The 19,680-nt window shown below is 39.1% G+C and overlaps 1 protein-coding gene across 2 annotated transcripts in view; it reads left to right on the forward strand.

Moving 5' to 3' along the window:
* Positions 1-19,680, forward strand: part of Clpx (caseinolytic mitochondrial matrix peptidase chaperone subunit X) — a 41,694-nt gene that overhangs the window by 16,921 nt on the left and 5,093 nt on the right. Inside the window, exons 4-12 of one of the 2 annotated variants that reach the window (XM_031343814.1) lie at positions 2,127-2,281; positions 3,950-4,109; positions 5,516-5,557; positions 11,178-11,354; positions 12,054-12,218; positions 13,439-13,527; positions 15,334-15,498; positions 17,719-18,018; positions 18,992-19,084. In XM_031343814.1, coding sequence (XP_031199674.1) covers positions 2,127-2,281; positions 3,950-4,109; positions 5,516-5,557; positions 11,178-11,354; positions 12,054-12,218; positions 13,439-13,527; positions 15,334-15,498; positions 17,719-18,018; positions 18,992-19,084 — 1,346 coding nt within the window. The remainder of the gene's footprint in view (positions 1-2,126; positions 2,282-3,949; positions 4,110-5,515; positions 5,558-11,177; positions 11,355-12,053; positions 12,219-13,438; positions 13,528-15,333; positions 15,499-17,718; positions 18,019-18,991; positions 19,085-19,680) is intronic. The other variant, XM_031343815.1, reaches the window with a different exon arrangement.

A 19,680-nucleotide genomic window follows, 5' to 3' on the forward strand; every position in this document is an offset into this window, starting at 1 on the left:
CCCTGGCTGTCCTGGAACTCACTCTGTAGACCTGGCTGGCCTTGAACTCAGAAATCCACCTGCCTCTGTCTCCCAAGTGCTGGGATTAAGGGCGTGCGCCACCACTGCCTGGCCTTTCTGCCGCTTCTTATTCGATCCTTGCTCTGGGGCTGGAGGGGATTGATGTTAGTGTCTCACTTAGTACTGAGTACTCACTAGTCATTTCTTCTTAGCTGCTGACCACTGCAAAGAAGCGCTCCCTGTGAAGGTTGAGGACAACAGTAATCTATCTATAAACATAGACAGTGAGAAAGCAGTTTGACAACATGTCCATTAAACAAGACAGAAGCAAGTTCTATCTCAGCTACTACCCCTTAGAGCCTTTGCCCTCTGAAGTCATGGGGTTCAGAGGACCAGGCATGAGTTCCTTCCTGTGGAGCAGGCTTAATCAAATCCAGAAGAGGTTGCTTATTACCGTAACCTCTGAGCCACTGTTGCACCAGCTACATGTTCCCTGGCAGCAGATCAGTATTGTAGCTTGTAGTTTGGCCTACATAGCACCTTCTGGTACTATGAAAGCTAGCCAGTAGGGAGGAAGATTTCATGTTAATTCCAGCTTGATTTCTCTATGTTCTGCCACCAAGTGTGTTGTGTTTTTAAGCATTATGGCTTTACCGTCTTGTTTTTGTGGTTATCCACGAACAATGGCAATGGCGTGTGTTATTTTTGGGGTTTTCTGGGTTTTCTCTGACCAATTCATAATGGGAGGTAACCCTCCACCTGGCATTGAGATACCTATGTTCAAACTTTTTAAAAAAATTATACTTAAGACTTAAGATTTTTAAAAATTGTATATGTATGTGTTTGCTCGGGCTTATATGTAACACTTGTGTACATAAGTCCAGGAAAGTAGAAGAGAGTCTTAGATCCCCTGGAAATTTGGTTATAAACTACTGTGAGCTGCCATGTGGGTGCTGTGACTGGAACGTCGATCATTTGCAGGAGAGTAAACATTCTTAGCCATCAAGCCTCTATAGCCTCTAAGTTACATTTTCTAAATTAACTTACAAAGTAGTGGGTTTTCCCTCCATCTTTAGTTTGGCTTAACCTACCTCTCCTCCTTTCTCTCATCATATATTCTAAATTTGCTTGTTTTAAAAAATGGGAACAGTAGGACTGTAGAGACAGCTCGGTGGTTAAGAATGCTTGCTATTCTTCTCGAGGATCCACGTGCAGATTCAAGCATCTATGTGGGTGCCTTACAACCTCCTATAGCTAGCTCCTAAGATCTGACATGCTCCTCTGCTCCCACCCCACCCCTCACACCAGCACACCTTTACACATGGTGGATGGGAGGCAGAGGCAGCCAGATGTCAAGGCCAGCCTGGTCTACAGAGCAAGTTCCACCACAGCAGGGCTACACAGAGTTTTCTGTCGGGGGTTGCAGGGGAAGGGGGAATGTATCTCTTACATTTTTAGCAATTAAAATCACTCTAAGTTCTGAAAGGTTTCATAAAAATAATAGAAAATCTACTCACAGCTTTGTCACAGTCTATTCAGGTATTTCAGTAAACTAGATGATTAGTCTGTATTCTCAAACTAGTTTTAAACTTTCTCTCTAGTAAATGGAAACTGGATTACAACCAGATCTCTTAATGAATATTAGATCAGGAAAAGAATCTAGTAGAAATTAATACAATATTTTAATTGATTTTAATACATTTATTTATATGTGTGCATGTGTAGAGATCAGAGGATAATTTTTGGGCATGCCTTCTCTTCTACCACGTGGATTCCAGGTATTAAACTGGGCTTAGAAGCACATACCTTGACCTATTGACCGGCTCGATGGCCCAGTTTTTCTGTTGGGTTTTTTTTTCCCCCACTTGTTTTTGTTTTTTGGTACAAAAAAGTTTTACTTTCTGGCTTATATGGGCCTGTGACTGTGCTCAATACGACCTTGAATTTTTTGTCTTTCTGCCTCACAAGAGCAGAGATTACATGTACTGCCACATCCAGTGGACAAAAAGTCAACTAGCTGAAGCACTGTGACACTGAGTCACATCCCCAGCCCTACAGTGAGTTTTTAAGGTGAACATTATTGAAGTTATCTGTAAAGTTTTCCTTTCTTGACTTCTCTTTTTCAGCTTCCACGCGCTTTGTAAAGTGTGAAAAATGTCATCATTTTTTCGTTGTGTTGTCGGAAGCAGACTCAAAGAAAAGCATAATTAAAGAACCAGAGTCAGCTGCGGAGGCTGTGAAGTTGGCATTCCAGCAGAAACCACCTCCGCCCCCCAAAAAGGTAGAGGAAGCCCTTCTCCTGAAGACATTCTATTGCTCTGCCCTTCCTGTTTATGTTAAATCCTAACAGTGTCTAGATAAGCTCCTCCGGTCTTTACCTTTTTTGTTGTTTTGTTTTTTTATTGAAACCCATGTCCCATGTTCCTAGTAGCCTGGGTTAACCTTGAACTCCCCAAGTAGTTCAAGATGAACTTTGGATCCTCCGGCCTTCACCTTTAAAGTGCTGGTAGCATGGGCATATGCTACTGTGTCTAGCCATATAAGTTTTTAATATTAATTTAATTTAATTTGTGCGTGTGTATGTGTGTGTGTGTCTGTGTGTGTATGTACACATACATGTGCTCTTGGTATGTGTGTGGGGATCAGAAGACAACTTCTAGGTCTGCTCTGTGTGTGCCACCATGGCTTTGATGATGTGAAGTCTTTGTACACGTTTCAGTAGTAAGATTTGGTCCTGTGAAGGAATGACAGAGTGTGCACTGGTTCTTCTGACTACAGTGTATTTTTGAGAACCCAGCAGCCTGTGCTTCTTGGCCCCGAGTTCTCTGTCCTGGCATGTACTGGTAGTCTGTACACTTGCACTCCTTGTCCTCCTCTTCTGTGTTTGGGGTATTCGTGTGTGTCTGACTCCATGTCTATTGTGGCAAAGTTAGTAATGCTGAGATAGAAAATTTGAGGGCTGCGTAAGATCTGAAAACAACTATAATTTAAGGCTAAAGAAATGGTCATGTAAAATAATGTAATAATAAGTTTTATATCTTTGCTAATTTGTGTAGATTTTGGACATCTGGGTCAAAGGTCTAGAAAATAAGTGATTTAACACTTCAGGAATTAATTGCATTAATAGCTTCTGTGCGTGCGTGCGTGCATGTCACTTAGGGCAGCCTTGAACTTGAGATCCTCTTGCCTCTACCTCCCACACAATAGAATTACAAGCATGTGGTACCATGTCCAGTTCCTTCATTGTTAAAAACTCAAGAAATTGATGCTGGTTCTAGACAGTTGGTAATATGAAGTATGAAACAGCTTCAGTTTTTATTAACAAAAGTGAGTTGAGGGTGTGGTTCAGTGGCAGAACATTCAAGGCAACATCCAAGCCCTGGGTTTGATCCCAGGCAGTGCCCTTCCCCACAAAAAGGAAAGAACGAACTTTTAAGTTGCTGTGCATGTGTCTATGTCTGTGTATGTTTGGGGGTGGGTGCCTGCTTAGGCTAGAAGAGAATGTCAAATTCCCTGGAGGAGGAGTTACAAACAGTGCTGAGCTGCCTCCTGTGGGTGCTAGGAACTAAAATCCAATCCTCTGCAGGAGTGCAAGCACTCTTAACCACTGAACCATCTCTCCAGCCTTAGACACTTCTCTCTCTCTCTCTCTCTTTTTTTGTTTTTTGTTTTTTGTTTTTGAGACAGGGTTTCTCTGTATATCCCTGGCTGTCCTGGAACTCACTCTGTAGACCAGGCTGGCCTCGAACTCAGGAATCCGCCTGCCTCTGCCTCCCAAGTGCTGAGATTAAAGATGTGCACCACCACTGCATGGCTAGACATTCCATTTTTAATGGGAACTTTTTTTCAAATTTGAAACTCTAAGAAAAGTTGTTTAGCTTGTAGTTTCGAAATGTGCTTGTTCTTATGATGGCTCATAGTAAACTGTCTATACATAATCGTTTTTCAGATCTATAACTACCTCGACAAGTACGTTGTTGGCCAGTCGTTTGCTAAGAAAGTGCTCTCAGTTGCTGTGTATAATCATTATAAGAGGATATATAATAACATTCCCGCTAATCTGAGACAGCAAGCAGAGGTTGAGAAGCAGACATCATTAACACCTAGAGGTCAGTGGTTTTGGTAATTGACCACAATGTAGATTACTATGCCTAATCTTTATTTGTAACTCTTATTTGAAAATATTATTACCAGAGTACAACATTTAAATTATCTCACAGTAGATTATGAAATCATTTTGGTGCCTTACCAGTAGCTTTTTTTTTTATTAAGTAGGTGAGAATAAAAAGTGCCAACGTATATTAACTTTTGTAAGGTAAGTATTGTTTCTTAAAGCTTGGAATCACGGAGTGAATGTTCCTGAGGATCTCTAGGAAATGTGCGAGAAGCTCAGCTGGGAGTCTCTGCTTGGCCTCACAGCTTGTCTTTGGCTTGGATAATGGGCATCACAAAACCTGGGTGCTTGCTGGAGAGGTTGAGTGGCTTTGCGTTCTTGAGATTACTGTGGACCGATCACTGCAGTGCTCTGGATAGCTCTAGTTTTTGTCTTTTGGGTTCAGAGTACAGAATTTGATTTGCCTAAGTCAGAAATGGTAACCTAACAGCGTATTTAGCATTCTAGGGGGAGGGGATTGGATGCAGCTACAGAGTTTGAGGTTAAGGGCAAATTTGTAAGTAATTTTCAGTATGTTTTCCTATTAACCTGAGATTCTAATATATAATTATGTAATGTCAATTTACTATAGACAATAAAGTATAGCAATAGAATTGATTTTTTTAAATATAAGATATAATCCAAATAAAATATAAATATTTAGGTTTTTATTTTGTTGTCCAGGGAGCCCTGATTTCTGATATAGGTCTAAAATCTAACATTTTAGGTTCTTTTAGTCATTATCTTATAATTTGAGGAACTTCTGCTAATGCTTTTAAGTAGCTATTAAATATATAACTGGTTTAATGAAGACACTGTTCACCTGTTGAGCTTTTTGTAAAATAGTTATGTGGCAATATGAGTTGACCTTATTTTTAGAAAGCAGAAGTCATATCTAATGGTGGACATAGGACTTTCATTTTTATAAGGTCCAAAGAGCACGCAGTCTTGTCATGTATCAACTATTTTCTAGTTCTTTTCAGTCATTAATATCTAAATTGTAGGAGATGGTAGAAGAGCAAAAAGTTTTACATTTATAGTATGAAGAATTTCAACTCATGATGCATAAATTATTATTCTCTTAAAATAGATAGTAGTTTTAATAGATAATTAACAGATAATAATTTTAAATTCTACTTATGTGACTATTAGTACCTGGGCAACCATCATTAAGCTTGGTTTCAGTTTTTTAACATAGAAAGGATGTTGTATAAAAATTGTTTCATAACTTGAAAAGTGGAAAACTGAATACATCCTTTAAATGAATTTGGAAGAAGGCAGGAGGTAAACATTCGTTCTTGGCTGCCCCAGACTAAACACATATATAATATTTCATATTGCCCTTTTTATCTCCTTTCTTAGAGTTAGAAATAAGAAGACGGGAGGATGAGTACAGATTTACAAGTAAGTCGCCTCCCTCCTGTCTGTACTCTTTGTTTCTGAGATCGCCTCAGTAACACATCTCAGTGGCAGTGATGATCTGCTCGCCTGTGCGTTACAAGAAGGGTTGTTTAACTCTCTCTTGTGCATCATTTAAATGTCACTTTTATATGTGATATGGAACTTTGGAATGAGGTTTTTGTTTTTTTGGTTGTTTTTTTTTTATTTTTTGTTTTGTTTTTGTTTTTGTTTTTGGTTTTGGTTTTTTGGTTTTTCGAGACAGGGTTTCTCTGTGTAACCCTGGCTATCCTGGAACTCACTCTGTAGACCAGGCTGGCCTTCAACTCAGAAATCCGCTTGCCTCCGCCTCCCAAGTGCTGGGATTAAAGGCATATGCCACCACTGCCTGGGCTGGAACAAGTTTTCAAAGAGATTTTGCTGGGGCTGGTGAAATGGCTCAGTGGGTAAGAGCACCGACTGCTCTTCCAAAGGTTGTGAGTTCAAATCCCAGCAACCACATGGTGGCTCAAAACCCTCTGTAATGAGATCTGACACCCTCTTCTGGTGCTGTCTGAAGACAGCTACATTGTACTTTACATATAACAATAAATAAATTGCCGAGCAGTGGTGGTGTATGCCTTTAATCCCAGCACTTGGGAGGCAGAGGCAGGTGGATTTCTGAGTTGGAGGCCAGCCTGGTCTACAGAGTGAGTTCCAGGACAGCCAGGGCTACACAGGGAAACCCTGTCTGGAAAACCCAAAACAAAACCAAAAACCAATAAATAAATCTTTAAAAAAAAATTTTTTTTTTGCCAGGGGATGGTTGGTGGTGGTGCACACCTTTAATCTCAGCACTTGAGAGGCAGGCAGATCTCTGAGTTCCAGGCCAGCCTGGTCTGTAGAGTGAAGTTCAAGACACTCAGGGCTACATAGAGAAACCTTGTCTCAAAGCAAGCAAGCAAACACATACACACACAAACAAAACAGCAAATGAGAACAGGTGTCCATGGAAGCCAGGAGCGTTGGCTCCTCACGGAGCTAGAGTTCCAGATTGTTGTGAACTGCCTGTTGTGGATGCTGGGAAACAAACTCAGGTCCTGTTTAAAAGCACTCCTAACTCTTGAGCGATCTCTCCAGGCCCTAATCTTTTGTGGACCAACAAGATGGCCAAATGAGTAAAGAAAGACACTTGATGTGCAAGCAAGCCTGGTGACCCGAGTCAGTACTCACATAGTGGAGAAAATGGACTCATACAGTGTCTTCTAACCTCAGCATGTGTATTGTAGCATAGAGGGAAACTAATCCAATAAAAAAAAAATCAGTGCGTTTAATTAAAAATTTTTGTTGCTGTTTTTCAAGATGGGGTTTCATTTGGTAGCACTGGCTATCCTAGATCTGGCTCTGTAAACTAGACTAGCCTAGAATTCAGAGATCCACCTGCCTCCTAAGTGCTAGATTTAAAGGCATGCACCACTGACACCTGGCTAAGTTTAAATTTTTTAAAGAGAAAATTATATTGTGTTTGTATGAGTGCATGGGTATGTACATGTCTGCTTCATACAGTGATCTAGTTATGTAGCCAAGGCTGGTCTTGAATTGTAGAGTGTTACAGATGTGTGCCACCATACCTTGACCAAGTTATTTTTACATTTATGGAAATACTGATAATAATAAATGACACAGTAAAAAAATAAGACATACTCTCAGTAGAGCTGGAGAGATGGCTCAGTGGCCAAGAGCACTGGCTGCTCTTTAGTAGCAGCTCACAACTCTCTGAAACTCCAGCTCTAGGAGCTCCAGTTTGCCTTTTGACTGCCAAAGGCAATAATCAGGCAAGTGGTGCACAGACATGCATGCAGGCAAAATACCCATACACAAAGATTTTTTAAAGACTTACAGTTAATGCAATAGAATTAAATTATTTAGAAGAATATAAGATCTAAATGAAGTATGGCGGTGGATGCTTGTAATCCTAGCACTCAGTGAATTTAAGGCCAGTGAGCTACATTGAGAGTCTCAGGCTAGTTTGAATATACATAGACACTCAAATCTAAAGATATAATCAACAGTCAATCAATACTAATAAACTTAGGCTTATATCTAGTGAAAGTCGTATAAATTAGTAAAAGAAAGTCTATAGTGATTACTTGGAAATGCTGCTCATGTAATAATATATGTAATGACTAGCTGTCTACAAGACACCTAATATAATTTAAATTTTAACAAATAATAGTACTCAAGCACCTCAGTTAAAACAGTTTATAATTGTATTAGTTGGCTTGTAAACAAACATTTCAGACATTTAATTATAATTTATCACTATGTACTGTTTAATTATGTCCTGTGTAGAATTTTGGGTTCTGAACTTAGGACATTAGACCAAAGTCATGACTAATATATAATACAGAAGTTTTTCTCAACTAACAAAATTACTCATGGAATAATACATTTGATGTGTAAACCCTGATGACCTGAGTTCAGTCGTCAGAACCCTGGTTGAGGTGGGAGGGAAGACCCAGTGCTACAGAGTAGAGCTCTGACATCCACATTTACATAGCAGCGCACGTGCTTAGGCATGGGATGGCTCCCACCCACCACCCCCTTCCCTGTCCTGGAACTTGTTATATATACTAGGTGGCCTTTGCTTGTCTAGTCCTAGGGTTAAAGAAGTGTACTACCTCATCCTACTAATAAAATAAATTTTTTGAAAAGTATTCTGTGTTCCTTTGGATATTAGATATCCTTAGACACAAATGGTTTTCCCTGCTTTTTGGAACATAACACTGTTTCTTTTTATGTTTTTCATTTTTTTTTTTTTTAAGATTTATTTATTGTTATATGTAAGTACACTGTAGCTGTCTTCAGACACACCAGAAGAGGCTGTCAGATCTCATTCCGGATGGTTGTGAGCCACCATGTGGTTTCTGGGATTTGAACTCGACCTCTGGAAGAGCATTCAGTGCTCTTTCCTGCTGAGCCATCTCTCCAGCCTCTCATTTTGTTTTTTGAGACAGGGTTTCCCTGTGTATCCTTGGTTACACTGAGACTCACTCTGCAGACCAAACTGGCCTCAAACTTGTAGATTCTTATGCCTCACTTCCCAAATGCTGGAATTAAAGGCATGCACTATCAAGTCCTGATATAACACCGTTTCTTAAATCAAGTGCCAGATATAATCCTTAGCTTGCCTTTATACTCTGAATAATTCCTTTTTTTTTTCTAGTGGTAGTGAAGATTGAACCTGGGGCCTCATGCACACTAAACAAATGCTCTGCCACTGAGCTAGATCCCTTGGCGGTATATGAATGACTAAAAGAGTAGTAATAAGAGCAAGTGTTCCTATAATCATAAACCTTATCTTATAGGCACTGTGCTGTTTTATGTGTGTTCGGTTAATCTTTCCAAAACTTCAAGGCATAAACTTTTATTTTTCATTTTATAAATGAGAAAACTGGAATGTAAAACTATAAGCAATTTACGAATTGACCCAGATCTGTTGGGCTCCATGTCACTGACCATCACTCTAACCTTTGCTCGTAGCTGTTATTGTGGAGAACTAACAGAGAGAGGCAAAGCAGGGATGGAGGGCTACCTGAAAGTGGACTCATCTCAAAGTATAATCTGGGGCACTACTCATAAAATAAAGTAATTGACATCACCATTGCCAGTTTGTTTTGTTGTGTATGTGGCCAACATAGCACATGGAGGTCAGAAGATAACTGCCAGGAGCTGCACTTTGTTGATGCAGCGTCTTTCTTGTTTCTGCTGCTGTGCTGTGTATACCAAGCCAGCCCTGCATCTTTCTATAAAGGCATAGATTTCACATGTGTTCCTGGGACCAAACTCATGGTTGTTCCCGTTATCCAGCTAGTGCTTTTACCTGCTAGACCACTTCCCTAGCTCCCTGAATAAATAAAACATGTATATCATGTTGCTTTATTGTTATTTGTTTACCTCTTATAATTAAAAAAATTATCTAAGTCTCATTTTTCTCTATTGAACAGAGCTAAATCAAAGTCAAGACCTTTATTATTACAGTTCCTAATTGTGTTTCCCAGAAATTAAAAAGAAAATTTTGCCAGTAGCAGCTAAATTCAGACATGCATATTCCCTAATGCAAATAATATTGTGAATTACTAATTCCGATGTTTACAACTCTGTTCTGTGTATATTACACTAGTAATCTTAAGACTAGACTAGCCTTTAGCCATAAGCATGATTATTAAAGTGATGATTGATGATAACTAGGACAAATGATAACTGGATGACTGCTGAGCTGTTATTATTCTGTCTATTGGCTTGATTAAATGGTTACTAGACAGCACGATGATACCCTTAACTCATTTCTTAGAAGTAGCTTAAAAGGAAACCCAGGGGCCCGAAGAGATGACTCGGTGGTGTGGAACACTTGATGCTTTTGCAGAGAACCTGAGTTTACTTCCCAGTACTCACATGATGGCTCATAACCATCTGTAACCCCAGTTTCAGGGAATCTAGTCCCCTCTTTTTGACCTCCAAGGACACAAGCATGCTCATGGTCCACATATATGCAGGCAAAACATTCATACACATAAAATATAGTATATGATCCAAAATTATATACTAGCAAGATGTAGTCACAGATAGTGATGAGAACTGGCAAAAATTTGATTATTTACCAAGGTGGAAAATCTTTAAAGACTGAGTTATTCTAGTGAAGAGGGAAAAAAAAGAATAAGCATTCATTTTTATTAAACTAGTTAAATATTTTGTTTGTTAAAGGGACTAGAAGGATCCTGTTGATTATTCAGATAAGGACATTCATAGTGAGATTTGCCACACTTGGTTTCCTGCTACACTAAAAGAAACTTTTTTTACAGGAAGATGAGACTTGAAAAGGCCAGTGTCACAGTATTTTCATATTGTAGTTAAAGTTAGGCAACTTTTCATGGTTCCATAAGCAGGAGGCAGCCAAGTTGAGAGCAGAACTTGTTTTCTAGTTCCCTCCTCCTCCTCCTCCTCCCTTCTTGTCTGCTTGTGTAACTAGTTGGCCTAGACACCCACTCTGTAATCCAGACTTCCCTTGAAATCGGGGATTTGCCACCCTCTGCTTCCAGTACTTGAAAAGTGTGTTCCCCAGTACTTGGTCTCATTGCTTTTATCTATAGTCCAGCCTTTCATTTATTCAGAAAGTAAGAAAGATGGACAGATAGACCTTAATTTTGCATAGTATTTTAAAATCAATTGTTTATCCTTATTACATCCAACTATGTGTTTGAAATTAGTACGATACATGATAATTCTGTTTTATAGATAGAAAACAGAATCAGCAAGTTTCTGTAACTTGTGCAGGGTTTGGCAGCAAGGGAAGGCTGGCAGCTCAAGCACTGTTCTGTTGTACTATACTCTGAGGAGCACACTTGCACACCGATATAACTATGGAGGAGAGTTCTTTTCTATTTTCTTCATTTGAAGCTCATTGTAATCATGTATTTAGCATTTGCCACCAGTCAATTTGAAATTCTATTTTTTGGGGGTAAAGCAGTACTGAAATATTTTAAGTTGTCTTCAGTAAGTGCTTCTTGTTTCTGGATATGATTGTATGGAACATTTTTCAAGTAAGTTCAAGTGCAGCTCTAGTAATCCCAGTGTGATTTTTCCCCAGAGTTGCTTCAGATTGCTGGGATCAGCCCACATGGCAACGCCTTGGGAGCATCCATGCAGCAGCAGGTAAATCAGCAGATGCCTCAGGAAAAACGAGGAGGCGACGTGTTGGATTCTCCTCACGATGAGATAAAACTTGAAAAAAGTAATATTTTGCTGCTTGGACCAACTGGGTCAGGTAAATAACATTTTGGGGAACTTTACTATGTATTTTTAAAAATAGAGGCTGATACTATAACCTATACCCTATAATAATAGTGGGTTCTGGCTCTCAGGCCTGTATGTAATCCTAGCAGTTGGCAGGTTGATGCTAGAGGATTGCCACAAGTTTGAGGCCAACCAGGTTTGAGACAGCATGAGAACCTGTCTCAAAAAAAAAAAAAACAAAAAAACCAAGCCGGGTGGTGGCTCACGCCTTTAATCCCAGCACTTGGGAGGCAGAGGCAGGCGGATTTCTGAGTTCGAGGATAGCCAGGGCTACACAGAGAAACCCTGTCTCGAAAAACAAAAAAACAAAAACAAACAAACAAACAAACAAAACCTAAATAAAAATACAAGGCTTAATCCTAATCCTTTTTTAAAAAAAACAAAAACAAAATCTAAGATTGCTCCACCTATATGATTACTGTTCACTGTTTAGACGATAAACTGAATTTGAGATATTCATGTGCCCTTTTGGCTAATCCCTATCATTTTAGTTAACATATTAATTATATCAATCTATAACTTCATGAAAGGAATAATAAAATAAGGTCTGAATATAGTAGAGAACACACATAACATTTCAAGTTTCATTATATACTTTAGGTTTTTTTTTTGTTTTTTTTTTTATGAAAAATTGTAAGGCCATATTTTCAGTTACTATTTTTGTTTGTAGGTAAAACCCTGCTGGCACAGACTTTAGCTAAATGCCTTGATGTTCCTTTTGCTATCTGTGACTGTACAACTTTGACTCAAGCTGGATATGTAGGTGAAGATATTGAGTCTGTGATTGCCAAACTACTCCAAGATGCCAATTACAATGTAGAGAAAGCACAACAAGGTATGTTGTTTAAGTCTAGCTTGTCTGTCCCCAGATGAAGTGTCTTGAAAAATCAATCTAGTATTAAGAAATAGTATAATTCTCATTTTGAATCAAGGGCTAACATTTTTTAATTATAGAAAAGCACAGTGTTGCCCACTTTGAGGCATGCTTATGTCCTATGGCTCCAAAGACAGCTGGTAGAGTGAAAAACAGGCTGTTATTACTCACTTAGGCCTTTGTGTTCCCAGTGGTGTTTTTGTTGTTACTTCTCTCTAGATTTCTAGTGGTGGTGGTGGGGGAAGGTTGGGGACAGGGGCAAGGATGAGAGGGTTTAGAATGGATGAGTATAGAAGAATGTAGCCTCTTCCTCCAAGGTTGTCATAGATGCTTTGTTTCCTTTCTCTGAGTACTTTATGAAGATCCTAACAGCTTCCCGGTCAGATCCCTCTAAGGCAGTGGTTCTCAGCCTGTGGGTCATGACCACTTTGGGTTCACAGATCAGATATCCTATATATCAGATACTTACACTATGATTTATAACAGCAAAATTATAGTTATGACATAGTAATGAAATAATTTTATGGTTGGGGTCCCCACAAGATGAGGAAGTGCATTAAAGGGTCACAGCATTAGGACAGTTGAAAAGCACTCACTGCTTTAAGACAAATCTATCGGTGATAGACCATCGAGGTGGGTCAGCAGACAAAAGCCTTGACTTCTGAGTCTGATGCCCTAAGTTCAACCCTTAGAGTCCACATAGTGAATGGAGAGAACCACTCATGCAAGTTATCTCCTGACCTCCATGTGTGCCGTGATACGTGTATGCCCATAGACACACAAACATACATACACACACTGAATACTTAAATGTGTGTGGTGTGGGGGATAGATGTGGGGAAGAATAAACTGAAGATACAGCAAACAAACCCTCCATGCCTCATGCTGTATCTCACCTTACCATAAGGAAAAAGATTGAATACATTTTTATTAGTATAGATAATTGTTGTCAGACAGTGTTTTGGTTATCATTCTCAAAATTTATGCTGTAGAATCAATTCTACAATAGTTATATAAAAGATGAATAAGAAAGATATGATATTCTTAAGTGACTAAGCCTTTACATGTTAAGTGTTAAAAAATTTAATAACTTTGCTTTGCTATATCCATTCTTTTTAAAGCTGAGACTATCTTGTGCCTTTCTTTTTCATATTATAAATAGAATCCTCCTTAAATTATAGGAATTGTCTTTCTGGATGAAGTAGATAAGATTGGCAGTGTGCCAGGCATTCATCAGTTACGGGATGTAGGTGGAGAAGGCGTTCAGCAAGTAAGCAGTTGAATATTTTGTTCAAGCCCACTAAAAGGAAGGGAATACATCAGCTTCCCAAGTATTGTACGTTTGGTTTCACATTCAATTAGATTCAGTTTTATTTCTCCCACCCTAAACTTCATATACCACTTTATTTATTTATCTATTTATTTATTTTATTTGGGATTTTTTGTGACAAGGTCTGTGTAGTCTAGGCTGCCCTTGAATTTGCAGCAGTATTCCTGCCTCAGTCTGCTGGGGTTACAGGCATGTGCCACCACACCTAGTTTCACATACTGTTTAAAGTAGGTCAGATCCTAAAAAGAGGTTTTTTAGTGATTTTTAAATAAGAAATTATATTTCTTGGGGCTGGAGAGATGGCTCTGTGGTCAACAGCACTGACTGCTCTTCCAGAGGTCCTGAGTTCAATTCCTAACACCCACATAGCAGCTAACAACTGTCTGTAACTTCAGGATCCAACACCCTCACACAGACATCCATGTAGGCAAAACACAATACACATAAAATAAAAATAAATGAATTTTCAAAAAGAAATAAATTGTATTACTTAGGAAATTTAAATTATTTTAATCTGGTTTGTTTTTATTCTTCAGAGGCCCTCTTAAACATTTCTAAAAAGCTGAAAATTAGATACAAATACTCCATGCATGTTTCTTCATATAGGATTAGCATAAGGGACCAGATGTCACTCAGTGGTGAGATGCTTGCTTGCCTTGCATGCTCAAGGCTCTGGGTTCAATCCCTAGAACCAAAAGAAGCCGAGGAAGAAAAGTAAAGGAGAAAAGAAAGAGAAAGAAAAGAAAGCAGCCATGGTGGCATACCTGTCATCCCAGGGGCTGTGTGGGACCAGAAGGAGGACTAAGAGTTCAGTGAGCTTGAGGTTAGCCTCCGTGACACTCAGAAAGATGGTATAAAATAAAACAGCAGTTCATTTTAATGCAGAGTCATAATTAAAGTCACAATAGTCTAGTGATCACAGTAATAAACTTATCTATAATGACAATTAACTGTGACAAACCAAAGTGCTGCTGCTTTCTTTTTTGACGAACACAGAATTGTTTTTTGTCATACTTATCAAATAATTTTTTTTTTAAGATTTATTTATTTATTATATGTAAGTACACTGTAGCTGTCTTCAGACACACCAGAAGAGGGCATCAGATCTCATTACGGGTGGTTGTGAGCCACCATGTGGTTGCTGGGGTTTGAACTCATGACCTTCCGAAGAGCAGTCGGTGCTCTTCCCCGCTGAGCCGTCTCACCAGCCCCAAATAATTTTTTTATGAAAACATCTCAAAATATACTCTCAAAGTTGACTATAGAATTATGTTAATAGCATTCACATGAAAAATCTATTATGTTTCAATTTTGAATATTCTCACTGTTCGTTACCATTTTATAGAATCATTATTCTGTCTGCATTAAGAGTTTGCCATCAAACTAGGTCTAGTGGCTCTTTCCTAAAATCCAGCACCCAAGAGGCTGAGGCAAAAGGATCACTGCTCAAGACCAGCCTGGGCTACATAGCTCTAAGGGGAGGTGGGAGAGGAGATGGGATGGGGAAAGGAAGGCACTACCATTAGACTCAGCGTCCTTAGATAACTGTTTACTGAATTACAACTAAGTTCTGAAGTATCAAGTTGATAAATGCAGTTGATTTTTACTTTGGTTTTAGAAATTTGGGAGTTTTCATTAGTTACACTCATTGACCATAATCATGTATTATTTTCCCCATTGAATCCTATTATTTGATGTGTAATAATGTCTTTACATATGGTAATACTACAATTCATTCATTATCAGGGTTTATTAAAACTTCTAGAAGGCACAATAGTCAATGTTCCAGAAAAGAATTCTCGAAAACTACGCGGAGAGACAGTTCAAGTTGATACAACAAATATCTTGTTTGTGGCATCAGGTGCCTTTAATGGTTTAGACAGAATCATCAGCAGGAGGAAAAATGAAAAGGTAAGTTTTCCTTGGAATTCTGCATAAGGTAATATAAAATTACACATGATGAACACTCAGCTTCTATTCACTTGTCTACTGGTTACTAGTCATTGGATTGTCTTAGAAAGATCCAATGTTGGAAGACAGAGGCAGGTGGATTTCTGAGTTCGAGGCCAGTCTGGTCTACAGTGAGTTCCAGGACAGCCAGGGCTACACAGAGAAACCCTGTCTCGGAAAACCAAAAAAAAAAAAAAATGTATATCCCTAGTTGTTTGAATTTTAGAGTAACAAATAATAGGATTTCCAAGTACCTATGAATTAGCTATGCATGATGGCACAGGACAGCCAGGATGACAGTGAGACCCTGTCTCAGTGTACCTATGGATGAACAGTTTTGAAGTGTAACTTGATGAATTTAGTTTTATATTTTTTCTAAGGAGCTTTTGTACTGTTTGAGATTAGCTGCAGGGGGAACAAATGGGCTAGAGCAGCTGGGGCTCAGCAAACAGTAATCTCATTGCCCTTAAAGTTTGTCATAAATAACTGCTGATTTTCCAAATAGGAGGAAGAACTTAGAGGAAAAAAGGGTAGGGAAAGGATTGTGATTTTACTGTGTCTTATTGGTGTCTCTTGTAAAACATTTTTAAACAGCAGGGCAGTGGTGGCATGGCATACCTTTAATCCCAATACTTGGAAGGCAGAGGCAGGCAGAAAAAAAAACAAAAAAACAAAAAAAGTTTTACGCTTTTTTTTTTAATGGTTTTTTATTTCATTTTCATTTTTGGAAACATATTTTCCCTGGGGAAGTTGGGTTTTTTTTTTATCTATTTTTTTCTTTCCAAGACAGGGTTTTTCTGTATTGCCCTGGCTGTCCTGGAACTCACTCTGTAGACCAGGCTGGCCTCGAACTCAGAAATCTGCCTGCCTCTGCCTCCCAAGTGCTGGGATTAAAGGCGTGTGTCACCACCACCGGAGTTTTACACTTTTAAAAAAAGATTTATTAATTTAATTATATATATGAGCACTGTATTTGCATGTATGCCTACATGGCAGAAAAAGACATCAGATCCCATTCTACATGGTTGTGAGCCACCATGTGATTGCTGGGAATTGAACTCAGGACCTCTGAAAGAAACAGCCAATCCTCTTTAACCACTGAGCCATCTCTCCAGCCCCCCTCTTATAAAAAATTCTTATAAGCCATGATTTTAATTGGGGCTTGGATTTCAGGGTGCGCTTCCTGCACCAGTTGATTGGTTCCAGTAAGATGGAATGTTAACATGGTGGTGAGAAACCTAGAACGCCATGTGTTTGTCCTGCTTTTGTGTTTATCTAGTAACTACTATTACATGTTGTGACATTCCTAAGTGAGTGTATTATAATGCCCTTTCTGACAGTTTGCTTTAAGTTGTCCTTGAATTCTTGCCTTAATGTACTAATTCTAAGTAGTAATTTAGTAGTAGTTTCATAGGCTCCACCTGTGTTACATGTACTGAGTCATCAAGCCTAGATGCAGTTCAGTTCTTATTTTAGTTAATTTATTTCTTGCTGTTGAAATTCTATATAAGTTAATGGAGAATCTTTTTTTCCTTCATGTATGACAAACATGGTAACAGATTAGCTTTTTTTTTTTTTAAAGATTTATTTATTAATTATATGTAAGTACACTGTAGCTGTCTTCAGACACTTTTTCTTCTTGCTCTGGCCCCACGGGCTCACTGTAGCTGTCTTCAGACACACCAGAAGAGGGCATCAGATCTTATTACAGATGGTTGTGAGCCACCATGTGGTTGCTGGGATTTGAACTCAGGACCTTCAGAAGAGCATTCGGCGCTCTTAACCACTGAGCCATCTCTCCAGCCCAACAGATTAGCTTGTATTTAAGTTTCTGTAACCAAAGGCAGAAAACTATGTTCTAATATTAGTAATTATTAGTGCTTCTTCAGACTTCCAAAAAAGGATTTGATCGTAGAGTTATATAAAATTAAAAGTAATGTTAAAGAACCAAGGACATGTCAAAAGAGGATTCGCCACAAAATTTTAACCTATTAGGATTTAGGGATTTCATTTAGTTGTGAACTTAGCAGAAATCTAAGACCTGAATTCAGATCTTGGCTTTGCTACTTAGAAAAGCAAACCCTTGGTCAAGGTATTAAACCTCTTTCATGTGGGGCTTACAGGTGTAAAGCACTTTTACAACATCCGTCTACTAATTACAGTCTCTCATTTCTTGGACAGTACCTTGGATTTGGAACACCGTCTAACCTGGGAAAGGGCAGAAGGGCTGCAGCTGCTGCAGATCTTGCTAATCGAAGTGGAGAATCCAACACTCATCAGGACATTGAAGAGAAAGATCGGTTACTCCGACATGTGGAAGCCAGAGATCTTATTGAGTTTGGCATGATCCCAGAGTTTGTTGGACGGTTGCCTGTGGTTGTTCCTTTGCACAGCCTAGATGAGAAGACACTCGTACAGATACTGACGGAGCCACGGAATGCTGTCGTTCCTCAATATCAGGCTTTATTCAGCATGGATAAGGTTAGGCTTTAATTTCTTTATGATTTTTTCTATATCAGAATTCTATTTTAAGGTAGCCCAATATATTAAGAGAACCATGCCCATCTTGAATACTAACCTGGTATAGATGTAGGAAGGCATGGTGTGTTACATTCAGCATTTGTGAGTTTTGCTTTTTCTGAGTTAAAATGAGCAAAAAGTACAAAGATAGAGAAGTGTCAGCTTAGTGTCAGCATTTCCAAGCCAAATGCACAGAATTGTTCTTTCAGCCTGATATTCTAAGTGCTTTTACTGTTCGTATATTTTTATATTCATATATAAATATATATGTTTTTCTTCTCATGTGCAAACATGGAGGCCACTGCAGCCAACACATCCAATTAGATAAAAGACACTTTTGAGTTTGTGACCTGGGCATCTCTCAGTGTAGTTTTCTCTCTGTTGCCATGCAGCCACCTCACCACTGAGCCTCATACCCAGCCAAGGAGCAAACCATGACTCCCAGCCATGATGTTCCCAATGGTTAATTGATTAAACATACCGCTTAAGGATGCCATTCTAAAGCATCATGAACTGACAGACTTTTTCTTATACATTGTGAGATTTTTCTACTCTTTAAAATGTACTTAGACAGCTCGGGGTGTAGCTCAGTGCTGGAGTACATGGCCCTAGGTTTAGTCCACTGTAACAAAAAGAAAATTTTAGGGTGCCAATGAAAGTCATCTGTAATGAGGTCTAAGTGGTAAGAGACAGTCTAGTCTGTAAAGAGTAAAGGTCTGTCAAGAGACAGAGCCCTCAGGAGCCTTGCCTTTCTCTCTAGCCTTGTCCTGATTATCTGTGAAATAGCTATTGGTCCCATTGTTTATAAAAATTTCTGGATCTGGAAAAGTAATAATAGTCAATACAGTTAGTATATCAAATGCTACATGGCTTTATTAGGAGTAGATCACCAAGGGCTTACTTAAGTTTTCATTTCTCTTTTACCCATCTGTAGTGTGAACTGAATGTTACTGAGGATGCTTTGAAAGCCATAGCTAGATTGGCACTGGAAAGAAAAACAGGTGCCCGAGGTCTTCGGTCTATAATGGTAAGATGGAGTTAAAAATTAACAACCCTCACCTCCCAGGTTGTTAGTGATCCAGATGTGTCGTTTTGTCTTGCATTTGCCAGCCGATGCACATGCTTGAAGGCCAGAGGTTGATGTTGGGTGTCTTTCTTTGGGTGGTAGGGTAGGTGTTGAGACAGGGTTTCACTATGTAGCAGCTCTGGCTATCTTGAAACTTCCTCTGTAGACCAGGCTGGCCTCAAACTTACAGAGATGTGCCTGACTCTGCCTCCCAAGTGCTGGGATTATTAGGTGTACCACCAGGTGTCTTCCTTAGTCATTTTCCACTGTATTTACTAGGCTGGGGCTCCTGCTGAGCCTGGAGCTTTTCAGCTTGGTTAGCTTATGAGCTGCTAGGGCTCTGCTTTCTCTGCTTCTCAGGCACTGAGATCATAGCTCTGCTGCCACAGCTACTGAGCTTTTAGGTTGATGCTGGGGATCCGAGTGCTTTATTCACTGAGCTATCTCCCTCCTCGTACCCTTTGAGTCTTTGAGACTATTAAATTTTGTTTTCTTTTGGAAATTCTATCTAGAGATCTGCCCTAACGATTTTTTTTCTTCTTTTTTTGGGGGGGGGG

This window comes from Mastomys coucha, unplaced genomic scaffold (genome assembly GCF_008632895.1).
Source record: "Mastomys coucha isolate ucsf_1 unplaced genomic scaffold, UCSF_Mcou_1 pScaffold23, whole genome shotgun sequence".
In the NCBI taxonomy this organism is placed as follows: Eukaryota; Metazoa; Chordata; class Mammalia; order Rodentia; family Muridae; genus Mastomys; species Mastomys coucha.